Raw genomic sequence first — 12,935 nt, 5'->3', positions numbered from 1 at the left:
AACATTTCATAAACTTTGCATATTGGGGATTTCATTTCTAGTAGACTTGCTTCCATCATGCATCCCTATATGTTATTATCTTCAATAAGGTTGTAGAGTTGGAATAGGCCAGGTTTTTAAAATTTATTAACATAAATGTAGAGTTGGAATAGGCTAGGTTTTTAAAATTTATTAACATAAATTTGAGTAATTTTCTTTCCAAAATGTTATTTAAAAACAAATATTTTTGTACTCTACAAGTTAGGAGCAAATGATGCATGTAATTAAGTCTGGTTTGTCTAGTGCATGCAATTAGACTTAAACAATGAAACTCAACTACAGGCAATTAACTATTATGATTATTTTTAATATTTTTAATAATTTATTTCTTAAATCCATTTTTTAATAAATTATAAATTAAAATATAAATTATTTTATTTAAAAATCAAACAACTTAACAATGTAATTTTTTATATTTTTTAAACAATCTACATAAATTTTACATTGATATAACATGTTTAGATTTTTAATTTAAATAGAATGCAGAAACATATATATATATATATATATATATATATATATATTATTATATTCATAAATTCTTATATTTTTAGAATTTAAAATATTATTCTTATATATATATATATATATATATATATATATATATAACAATCAAACAATATACTTATGCATTAATCTATATTGCTAAGAAATCAAAATTAATGATATTGGTTGAATGCTTATTGAATCATTTTGATGTTTAGAAACTTGTACTTTGATAGGAAATGCATAATAAAGAAGAAGATATGGCTATATAAAATTTAATGCAAATAATACATTTGCAATATTTCATTCTAAAATAGATTAACTTTATGCTTGTTTAAGAGGTTTGATTTTGTTTCAAAACTTTTTAGGTGATGTCATGTTTTTGTTAAGAATTTGTAAGTTATGGTTTTCTATATACAATAAGAAGATGTTTCATGACAACTCTTATTCATGCTTTCAATTTTGCATGCCTTCTCTAAATACAAGATGTTTTAACATGGCTCAAATAAAGAAAGTATTTGGTCCAAGCTTCAGTAAATGATACATATTTTTTATGTATTCTTATACAAAAGTCATATATAAGCATACATAAAAAAACATGTATACAGGTGTCACCAAAAATGCTTTAGTATTGGTTCAAATACCTTTAAATTCATTTCTTGTCATAATGATGAACATTGTTTGTTACATCTAAATGAACTTGTCAAATTGATCATTTATTGTATTGATAGGCTTTACCTTTGTAACAACATTCTTATGCATATGTGAAATGCAAAGCAATACTTTAGCATTCAAAAGTATACTTAGAAATAAAATCATCAAGGCTAATCCTTGATTTGTAAAAAAACTTAAGCAATTCTAAAGAAGATAGTTGCCAAAACATTTCTTCATATATTTAAAGGTCTATTTCTAATGAGATTTTTCTTCTACACTCTCAAAGCAATATAATAGTAAGCAGCACTAGTTAGTAGAAAAAAACTCATTTCATTTACAAATAACATCTAATATTTTTTTATTATGATAATAATTGGAAGTAACTTAAAAGGTACGTGAGATAATAAGTATAATATTATCTTTTGGAATCTTATTTGTTTTTTTGTGCATGCAATTGAAAAAATTAATAGAATTTGATAAATGCTCTTAAGCAATCTCTATAATAGATTTTGGTAATAAAAAAAATGCATAATTTTTTCATTTTTATTTCTTCTCATATCATTTTTCTTCTTTTTTGATGAAGATGTTTAGCAAGTTTGAATTAGTTGCTTATCCATGAGAATTTTTTGCACTTAATGTGATTTATTAATTATAAATATTTCCATATACCTTTGGTCAAATAGTCAAGGAGAGGATTTTTGTAATGACTTTGAGAAAAATAATAGCTTTCATAAATATAGTTGTTATTTTCTTCTAGTCTATTTTCATTTTTCTTGCCACAAAATAAGCCACAATATTATCTCTTGGATTCAAAGTAGCAAGTATTCACAATTTTGAGATTCCAAAAATAGTTTGGTATTTAGTTGTATTTAAGGATTATTTGAAAGAAACAATCCATTCTTGAGTTTGTTGTATTCATCATTTTTTTTATCTTTTAATAGGATTTTTTTTGTAGACTCATATAAAGTCAATTCTTTTTTGTTTACTATTTGGACAATTGCATTTTTTTATATGTTATCTCTAATGTTATTGACAAAAAAATTAATCCAATATTAATTTATAATTATAGAAAATCTTTTAAATATTTAGTATAAAAGAACCGTTTTGGATTCAAAGTAAGAAACAAGGATAATAATCTTAAGTATAAAAATTATAGAAACTATAACCAAGTTGCTACTTATAATGTGTGAACATGCATTATTTGTAGAGCTTTATAGCAAGTGTGCAAAATCTTGCAAATGGCAATGGAATTAGCATTGAAAGAATATATGAGAGAAACATATGCAAGAATGATAGATTTATCAAATAATATTTGTATTTGAAATATATATATATATATATATATCTTTGTGCACTTTTATATAAAAACAGTGTCAAAAGTAGAAGATGATGTCCTGTAAATGCAAGATTGATGTCTTACTAACACATCTATAAAAAATAATTAACCTTATTTTTTATATTTTTTAGTTTTTATAATAAAATAAAATAAAACTTTTTTAATTTTATTAAAAATACTTATTTCCAAAAATAATTTATTAGATTTCAAAGCAAAAATATTCTTGAATCATCTACAAATTAGTTTTATATCTAGTAAAAAAGTTGAATGTTAATCTTTGCCAAATTATTATTTGTTTGTTGTATCAATAAACTAATATACTTATTAAAGATCATAATTAAAGTTACTTTTAATATAGTTAAAATATACTCTATTGGTGATATTGTCTATAAGAAGTGAAAAGTTGTAAGACAATTTAAAATACAGTCACACCAAACTTATATATGTAAAGAATGAAAAAGATTCAAGTGAATTGATTTGATAATCAAAGAAGTGAAAAAAGTAAATAATTTGCAAAGCAACTACAACTACAAAGCTTTAATATGGAGAACAAAGAAAGAAATAAAGAGCATATAGATAAAATAAATAAAAATAAATAAATAAAATCTATGAAGAGAATAAGAAGAGATTGAAAGAACAAAAGAAAAGCAAAAGTGTTGGTTATCTTCTATGGTTAAGTGGAGGAGCGAAAGAAGAGTAGAATGGCACACAAAAATGAAAGAATGATGGTGCACCAACAAAATCCATTATTGATTCTTCAGAACCAATTTTAAAAGCATGACTATTCAGTCTTGTCCTTCAAATTCTCTATGAAAGTTGCATTTCATTTCTTCTCAAAATAACTTTGTTCATCCATATCATTATAGATATTGGTAAAAAAAAGCCGTTAATGGGATCCTTACTTGTTATCCAAAGTAGAACATTCACAGGAACAGTAATGGGTCAGCATTAATGGCCTCAAATGGAAATTTTTAAGGACAACTTGCATCAAGTTGTTCAACAACAGTACAACATGGTGCCTGTCAAGGTCTTTGTTATGATACAGCTCTATCCTTATCTCAGAGACTGTAATACTAGTCATGAATACTTATTATGTTTGAATAGACTCAAAGTTCTGACTATGTAGCAAGTTTCAACTTCATATTTCAGTCTAACATTAACGTTGCAGAACATGTAGAGAACTTTTGAAATCATCTATTGTCAAAATTTTCTCTAGTTCATAAATTATGTTTGAAAATAGTTTTTATTTATTCATTTATTAGTTTGACTTTCAAGATTTTATAGGTATGTTATGCGTTCATGATTACAATATTTGTTTGTTTCATCAAAGAGCCACTAACTTCTATAATTATGTGCTTTCAACACTTTGCATTTTAAGCAAATTCATTTATAAATTCATACATAATTATTATTAACAAATGCAGGTTGAGGGTTTTGAAGAAGCTAGGCAATATTTGGTGGATGGAGTGCTTAGTTCGAGGTTTTTGAACCATGAGAACTTTAATATAACAATTATATAACATTTACCGGATACTCCACAGCAAGGGTAACTTGCAACGCTCAGGCGTATTGGATGCATTCATGAACTTAGTGGATCACACGACTACAAGAATAACATGAGACTGCACCTGGTTCCATTCTGCACATGTCTGTTATACCACATACTGTACAAATAATTATTGAAACTTGAAAAGAACATGTAAAAACAGAAGTACAATGTGCCTCACCCCACATGTAGGCCGATGGTTGACTCCAATTAATCACCAACACCCCAAATGTGGGAGATTCTTCTGATATTCACAGGCTAAATTTCCAAATCGGTAATCATGAACACTCAAAGATGGCACATTACATTTTGCATCTACTTTACATGAGCATCGATGCAAATAGTTAGATTAGTTATCATCTTCGTCCTCATCATCGTCTTCGGCATCTGCCTCCCCATCCTGGTCCCCTATACCGTCGAGAAGTTTGTCAACATCTTCGCCAAGTTCTCGTAACCGGGCGCTTAACCTCTCTACTTTGGTTTCTTCTTGACCGAGACATACTAGCAATTCATTCAGCTCGTCCTCAAGCTCCTTCGAGGAAAGCGACGCAGGAACCACGCCACCACCTTCCAAAGCTTTTCTTAAAGTAATGTTGTCGTCTTCAAGACGAGAATTCTCCTGTTCGAGAGCATTATACGCATCAGACAGGCCTTTAAAATCATTTTCCTTCTCCGCAGCCATTTGTCTGAATTGAGCATACTCCTTTTCAATTTCGTTCTTCTCGTCGCGAACTGCGTCAGCCCACTGTTGAGCAACTTCAAGTTGTTGCTTTAGGGTCTCCACTTCAGCCCTGTTTGCTGATGTTCCATTCCTTCCTCGAATAACAGACGCAATGGCGCAACCATCCTCAAATTGTGACGACCCATCCCCCTTAGAGTGTAATAGAAGATCGCTTGTGATAGCCGAATTCCTCTCGAGAAGTTCCTGGAGAGGACGTACAATACATAAATAAGGAATTGCTAGATTTGAAGTCAGATAAAGAGTGGTCAAAACTCGATAATCAATGGGGAACAAGACTTCAAAGTCTAGGCTGATATCACCACCACTAGATCAACAGTGCAGTGGAGAAACTGATGTCTATCGTCAACAAAAAAAACGTGTGAAAACAAATAAAAAGACTAGGCATCAGATCACTCAAAAGCCATACCTGCAGCTCCTGTGCTTGTGCCTGCAACAACGACTTTAAGCGATGCATATATTCAGAGTCACTCTCCCCTTTCTTTTGCTCGAACCCCTTGAAATCCACAACGACACGGGCCTTAGGGCGTGAAAATAAATCCACTACCCTCTCCTTTATGAGTGGCTCTAGTTGCTTCAGGAACGTAACAAACTCAGCATCATAAAATGTAGTAACCAGAGGCTCCTTGTCACTTCCACCATACATCTGGACCTGCTGCTGCTGATCAAAGGGGACAGAAACCATTCCATCTCCTGCTGCAGCAGCTGCAGCCGTAGATCTTGTTAAAGCCTGGGGAAGTCTAGACGATGACAGAGCAGAAGCGAAGAGCGAGCTCTTTTCCATGTCCTCCCACTTAGCAAAGAAATTTGTAAGACCAACTTTCTGGCTGATAAGGTCTACAACCGCAGAAGAGTCTGTGGAATTTTCCTCTGAGTTGAAGATTATGCACGTGCCTAGAAGAACAGCTGCAAGGCCTGCCACATGTACACTGGCAGGCGATCCAGTGCTTCCAAGCAGCTCGATCAAGAATGGGAGATGGGCTGGTTGCTCGAAAAGAGCAGTTACAGCCGGTGGACATTCAGCGACCCACGTGACCAGCAACCTTAGAAACACAGGCTGTAGCCAGATAGTCTCAGGATTGTTAGGAGACTTAGTAGGTGATGCGGCTGCGAGGTATTTCATGCAACAAGGCATCAGAAGTTCTGGAGGGGAAGCGGAGGAAGAAGGGATCTTAAGCGGAATCTTCAACACCTGGTTACATACACAGATACAAAATAGAGAAAGGTTAAAAATGGAAGCATAAAATACCGTACTTACCATAACTTTGTGAGTCGTTAAGGACAAATTTTTAGTACCGTTTCACGTTAATTCTTCATCAGGCATCTAATGCAAGGAAACAACAGTAGAATCAACGTGCTAAAAAAGGTGAAGTGCGTACCCGCTCTTTACACTGGACGTTGTTCTTCAAAATATGTGACAACACACTTGCTGCCCTACAGCTTGCCTGAAATAGGCACGGCACTCACAACGTAAGTATGTCAATACATCAAACAGCTTCATAAAAACTAATCTTATTGATAAGTCCGGCAGCACTAAAATCCTACGAAAAGATCAGCATGGCGAAGCAGACATGGAGCAGAGACTAATTAATGACAACGTAGGTCGAACGTCATGCCTTAATATTTGAAGTAGAACACAAAATTTTGCGAGATAAAAAACCAGGATTAGGGTAGATTGGACACAAATGTTTTATCATAATAAGTACAAACCTCTAAATCGTTTCGTCCATCACTGGAGATAAGAGCCCCCACAAGCATACTGCACTACGCAACAAGAACATTAGAAATGTCCAACCACATAACTAAGGCAACCGAAGCACGAGTCTAAGCGGAAAAAACTCTTATCTCAAAAGACTGACCTCCCAAACGAGGGGCGAATTTCATCATCAACCAATCGATCATTCCCTTGAGCAATAGACTGGGGAAGAGGGGTAATGGTGGATGCGAGCATAGTCTGCCCATCTGAATTCCCCTGCGACCAACAATTCCAATACTCAGCCATGTGACAGACATGACAAACATCGAAATGATAAACATATCACGTCGATCTTAAATAGGAAACCGCAAAATACATACTAGAACCGAATGCTTAATTACAAAAACCGGGGATAACTAGGCACGGCAACAAGAACGTTTGGAGCATATCAAGAATATCTTAAGTAAGCAAACTTTGAGAAAATCTTAGAAACGAATTCACCTCACAGTAACACTTTACGACATACTCAGCTGCAATACACTCGCTTAAATTTGTAGCTTTTAACAAAGATCTCAAAACACAATGTAAGGCTGGCTCCGCATCAGGCTCCTCTCCAATCATTTTGCTTCCAAGAAGAACCTGATTCGCAGGATGTCCCACTACCAAATCACCTATGCATCTTAAGGCCTGCACAACATCCAAGTTTACAATACAGAGATGTAAAGAAAAAAACGAAGTTATGGCTGATAGTATCTGAGTTTTCTGATTGTTATCCGAGTGACCCATGTCAGCTTGCACCAATGCAGTACCTTAACCTTGAAATAATCTATTCGCCTATATTAACAAAATTCCAACAAGTATTGACTCACAGATCTAACTCACCGAGCAGCGGATGGCAACGGCTGATACTCGCCCTTCCACAGAGAGAGCGAGAAGAATATCCAGCAGCTTGTTCTACAGAGAATTCAAAGTCAGACCACTCAGCAAAAGCGAGATAATAAGAAAAAAAAAACACAAATTTCCTAAAACAATCGTCACACCCAGCATAGAAACAAACAAGAGACCCTCAAGTATTTTACACATAATGTTTATCTACATGGTACTAGAGAACAAAGATCTTGGGAAGAAAGTACACAAGAATTCTGCAGACCAAAATATTCACGGTTATGTCCCCCAAACTTGAACTACAAAAGATCAGCCTCAAAGACATCAACGTAAGAAGAACCTGTGCCAGCAGCGTTTGATTTGCAACAATATTTGCATCTTTCCCTGGTTTTGCATCAGGACCGCCAGAAAGTAAAAGCGCAACGGTCTCCAGTGCACATAACAGATTAATTGACTGTCCCCTCAAATTCAACCCAACAGTGAATTAGTAATCATGCTAAAGCCAATGAATATGCATCACAGTGAATCAAAAGCCTCATGAGTTCAACTTTACGAGACAGTAACTAGAATCAGAGTAGGAACTACCTTCTGCTGCGTGAAGCCATCAGCACTGCCTTTTCGCAACTTTAGAAGCTGAGCAACGCATTGTAACCCTAAAGTTTCTCTTAAGAAAATCTGCAAGCCATCTCAACATAAGAACGCAATACTTTTCAAGCTCAATCTTTTACTAATAGATCTATCTTACGCCCATCCCATCATACATATTATGTTGCACAAAATCATGTTCACATCATCGGCAACAAGCAAAACAAGATAACGAACAAAATAATACTGCTAACCTGGTTGGACGGATTATTGCGCAAAAGATTGTTGAGCAGCTCCAAACAGTCCTGAGACATCAGTGGACAACAACGCAACCGTGAATATGTACCCTACAATTGATTAAAAGTTGTATACGTATATGAATACAAGAACTACCAATGAAATCCGTTCGATATTTACAACAATGTTAGAATCGCAACCATCTTAAAGGAGTGTACCTGCACGATGATACCTCCTTCTGAGCCTCCTTCCTCTCTGATTATGTTGAATAGGCGATCCAAAGCACCTTCAAATACAACTATTTTCTGAATTTCCTGTACACACATAGACGAGTCCATGATCAGATACTACACGATTTTTGGATGATTCAAACAGTAATTATTAAATATGTAGCTTTCCAGATAAAATAAGCTGCAACGTACAAAGGCATTCAACTCAAAATTTAGATTTTAGCGTTGGAACGACATTACATACAACAAAGCGCAACTTGACGAAGATATTTGCATATAAAGATGTCATACCTCAGCCGATCGTGTGAGATATGCCAGCACAATTAATGCTTCATTGCGTATAACCTACATCAGCACAAAAGAAAAGGAAAGCAAGGTGATGCGTAAAATGTTTCAGTATGCCAGACTCTTTATAATTATCAAAACAGACCAATCTCGCAACCGCCTATAATATTTATATTAAAAAAACTGCTTTCAAAAAAAAAAAAAAAAAAAAAAAAAAAAAAAAAAAAAATCATGAAACGTCACGCATGAACTAACAGAAGTGAAAACAAACAGGCCAAGCGATCTAACCCACGATATTAGCAAGCTATTCGTATGAAACCAGGTTTCCAGGGAAGGGGATCTAGAATGAGGTCCATAACTAGGAGAAAGCATTAAAGATTTTCACTGCTGTAGAGCGACAAGATCAGGGTGTCCCTCAGATGTCTCTTCATATCCAACACAAGATTCGGTAATTGGAACGATAAACTTGTTAAAGTTTCACCATCACTGGGACACTCAACATTATCCTCTTACGTAAACCGAAACGGATAAGCACTGTGAGCAGGAAGTATCAAGTTAGACCAATATATCTGATAATACAAATGCAGTCAATTGCACTGATCCCTCATCAACCTCATACAAGCAAACAGAATAAGGCAGTGAATATACCTCACGCTCAGCAAGCATGTCCATCAACCGAGTGATACCCTGGGGTATAGAGAGTATAAGATCCTGCAGCCTTTGCCACATACCACCCCATCAATAATCCATGTAAATATTGAGACAAAATACAGAAGAACGAGAATGATTAGGAAACTTTAAAGGGGTAATAGATTTAAGAATCAAGTAGGAAAAGTGCAATCTAAGTAGACCAGATTGCACCTACGTGACTACAAGCCTGCAAAATCACTTAGCAATCATTCAGGCTTGAGTCTCCGCACACCTCTCAGGGCAATTCGTAAGCAGGGCGGTTAAAATTTGCAGTGTGTGATACCGCACATAAAAGTCTGGTTCATCCTACACAAAAGAGCATCTCACATTATCAGGCTGAATCCTAAATGCTTCCCAAAAACAACAAAAGACAAAAGAAAAAAAAAACAAAAACAAAAACAAGTCAAACAAACTATATTGTTAAAAACGTAGAGTTAAAAGCAAAAAATCCAAAAGGGTAATTTACGACGACGTAAACACAAAATGAGGACCGCATAATGTAAATTAGGGAGCCTACCAGAAGGCTCAACACAAGTGCGATACTGGCAGATTCTCGTGCAAATAATTCCGAATTCACAATGCCCGGTTGAACTTGGCCAGGCTCCTCTTGCCCTATATCTTCTGTTGTTGTCGCATGAAGAAGAGTCTCCAGTGCCCCCCTCACCTACACATTGTCACTTCAATAATAGGCAAGATATCCGTTCCTAACTCTGAAATTCCACAAAGTTGGTACTATAATATGACAATAAACGAACTATTATCCTCTCTTGTATGAGTGCTTGATGCATGCCATGACGGATCTCAAAGTGGACAACAGCAAGTCCGGAACGATCAAACACAAAAGACATTGGCAAGAGAAAGCCAATAATTAGACTGCGAAAACCCAAAAACCAGCAGCAACAAGTTTAGAGAGGCACTCAAACTCACCAATTCTAAGTCTTCACGATCCTCCCTGAAAACTTCCATAAGAATAGGAAACCCTGTTTACACAGAAAGGGTCTTCAGCAAAGCAGCATTCACCTGAAACAGCCCCATGCATCTAATAAATCCCAAGAAAGAACTACTACAAACGTATCCTAACACAAATTCAAATTCAGCATTAAAAACGATTGCGTGAGCATGCCGTTCAAGTTTTACCCATTGCTCCAAATGCAAGCTTTGCGGCTCGATTTTCTGCTACGGCGGCCTCCAATTCTTGCATGGCATTGCGTCGATCGTCAGCAAGCTTGCCATTGCTAATCCGCTCCAAAAGTTCCTCCACTCCCCTGTAGCAATGCGTATGCAGTCCATTATCCATCATATCAATGACATGTGTTTACCACGCTCGAATATTCATTTTTCAAATATTCTGAGCATATTCGACCTTAAAATATTCGTGCAAGAGAAGAAACAAGAAACTTTCAGTTCTTACCCATCATCTTCATCACGACCATAATTGTTGGTTCCAAACACCAGCCCGCCCACTCCCTACACATTCATGTAGATCAATACTGGAACGATAGAGACTGTTGCATTTATACTCGAATTAAAATTGTGACATAATAAACATTAGGAAAACATGAACCATGGCCGGCTGGGAAAAAAATCCTTGTAAAACATAAAATAAAATAATATTCATTTGGCCTAAATCAAACATACATTGCAAATGTAACGAGTTGACCTATGTTATTTCCACAATATTGAGCATTAGTATAATAACGTAATGAAGAAACAGATTCAACACATTGGGAAAATCGAGGTAATTAAAAAATATGAAACATTACAAAGCGAGATCTCTGTAGAGACGTAAAACCATGACCAGGAACAAGTCGTTTGCGTGGGAGACCATGATAGCCATATACCTGAGCTACTGCGTTGAGGTTCAAAGACCCCAACTTAAACGCCATGGCCCGCTCACCTCGCTGTTCAGTTAGTCAAACCACAAATTATCCAAAAGTGAACCTACTTCGCAAAACCCATGCAAAACATACAATCTGCCTGACAACAAATAGCCGAAATCAAAAATCAAAACCTCACCCACAAATCCATCTGCACCCTAGAAACTTTCCCCCAATCTGGCACCAGAACCTCCAACCTACAAAGATATTCGCTCTGCCAGCCCCAAATCACCAAGTGGAAACGTCTAGCCCCTACTCACACCCTTTAAAAAGTTCAAGGATGCAGAAAGAGGGCGCCAACTCAGATGCGCTCTCCCCAAACTGCGACATTGAGATGACTACACGGACCTGCTGCAATCTGTTTCCTCGGTGCCTGAAGAAATAAAACCCTAATTGCAAGAAAGTCCCGAGTCAAACTCGTAGCCTTGTGATCTGCACCCGCCTCGGTTGACGATGATGTTACTGGAGCTCTGAATGATCGATCACATGAACGGAGTGCCACAATCGGAACCTGGTCCGGAAACAAAATAAAATAAAATGAAACTAACAACACCTTCAAAATGCGATGAATCCGGTGACGTGAATGCTGCTCACGACTTCTTCCTCGGACTCAAGCGAGGGCTCCGAGGCCTCACTTCGTTCATCCAAGTTTAGCATCCATCTTACTTTCATTCCCATGTTCCCATCGTTCCCGCGTCGCATGTCAAGATTCCTGGTCCCGCGGCACGGTCTTAGATAGGTCTTGAGAGACTCGGACGCTTGGTCATAGGGGATGTACCTTTTCCTTTTAACTCTTGACAAGTAAATTATAGGTCCTGAAATTAAGTGTATTCCAAACGAAAAATAGAATTCATCTATTTTTGAATTAACTCGTAATTCTGAAATTTTTTGGATGTGCGTGAGTAATGGTGATTAGGGCACACTTTCATTTTTTTTCCTTTTCCCCTTTTTTTTTCAATTGAATATCGTTGATATGATATATGTTTCAATAACACATCAGACTTCTATTACTTCTTCCGAAACAAATAAGAAAACGTGCATTCTTGTTATTATTTTTATTTTTATTTTATTTTTCTGATTTTCAAATACATTGCATACATGTACATACAATAAGACCCTAGCCATGCCAACAATATAATATTATTGTTTAACATTTGTTGGATTACAACTATAGCTACAAAAAAATACTATATTGCATATTGATATGAAGAGGGTAATTTTTCCATAATATATTTAATGTATATTATGTGGTTTTATTATATGTTTATTTATTTATTTATGTTATTGTAACTTGTAAGGAGATACAATTAAATATATATATATATATATATATATATGTCACTCATGATTTTGAATTGAATTCAACCTAAGGAGAGAATGTACATTAAAAGTACATCAAAATAAAATTAAAAAACACAAGTTTTAATAATATAAAAAAATTCATGATTTTGTTATACATAACAAAATATAAATTTAGGGGATTGTTAAATCAACCCAAGAATTTTCTAAATTGATCCACCCATCATCATTGGTTACGGATCCAACCAATGTGGAACTAGCAATAATGGAGAATTCTTTGATGATGGTTAGGATGGGTGGGTTGATTTAGTAAATGCTTTGATTAATTTAACAGTTCCCAAAATTTAAGTT

At 35.2% G+C, this 12,935-nt stretch overlaps 1 protein-coding gene across 4 annotated transcripts; it reads right to left on the bottom strand.

Moving 5' to 3' along the window:
• Positions 1–4,182: 4,182 nt before the first annotated feature.
• LOC112280131 (golgin candidate 6) lies at positions 4,183–11,859 on the bottom strand. Of its 4 annotated transcripts, none has more exons than XM_024515224.3 (20): positions 11,634–11,859; positions 11,250–11,309; positions 10,820–10,875; positions 10,546–10,673; positions 10,336–10,388; positions 9,926–10,072; positions 9,641–9,714; positions 9,367–9,436; positions 8,725–8,778; positions 8,422–8,517; positions 8,221–8,271; positions 7,967–8,056; positions 7,722–7,835; positions 7,379–7,450; positions 6,998–7,183; positions 6,660–6,772; positions 6,511–6,559; positions 6,180–6,245; positions 5,210–5,992; positions 4,183–4,986 (listed from the first exon to the last, which is right to left on the bottom strand). In XM_024515224.3, the coding sequence occupies exons 2-20, from the start codon at positions 11,292–11,294 to the stop codon at positions 4,411–4,413; spliced, it is 2,823 nt and encodes a 940-aa protein (XP_024370992.1). In that variant the 5' UTR covers positions 11,295–11,309; positions 11,634–11,859; the 3' UTR covers positions 4,183–4,410. The 4 variants fall into 4 exon arrangements, with proteins under 4 accessions (XP_024370992.1, XP_024370993.1, XP_024370991.1 ...); XM_024515225.3 differs by having other exon boundaries at positions 10,336–10,428; positions 11,634–11,858; XM_024515223.3 differs by having other exon boundaries at positions 11,425–11,652.
• Positions 11,860–12,935: the final 1,076 nt, after the last annotated feature.

Source organism: Physcomitrium patens, chromosome 3 (genome assembly GCF_059467195.1).
Source record: "Physcomitrium patens ecotype Gransden chromosome 3, ASM5946719v1, whole genome shotgun sequence".
Taxonomy (NCBI): Eukaryota; Viridiplantae; Streptophyta; class Bryopsida; order Funariales; family Funariaceae; genus Physcomitrium; species Physcomitrium patens.
The sequence above is the reverse complement of the archived record's forward strand: the minus strand, read 5'-3'. Positions and strand labels throughout refer to the sequence as shown.

Excerpts from the sequence above, each read along its gene's own strand:
- LOC112280131 (XM_024515223.3), bottom strand. Across the intron at positions 9,437-9,640 it reads CTTACGAATTGCCCTGAGAG|GCTGCAGGATCTTATACTCT; the intron begins GTGTGCGGAGAC and ends TATGTGGCAAAG. Across the intron at positions 8,272-8,421 it reads AAGGAGGTATCATCGTGCAG|GACTGTTTGGAGCTGCTCAA; the intron begins GTACACTCCTTT and ends CTGATGTCTCAG.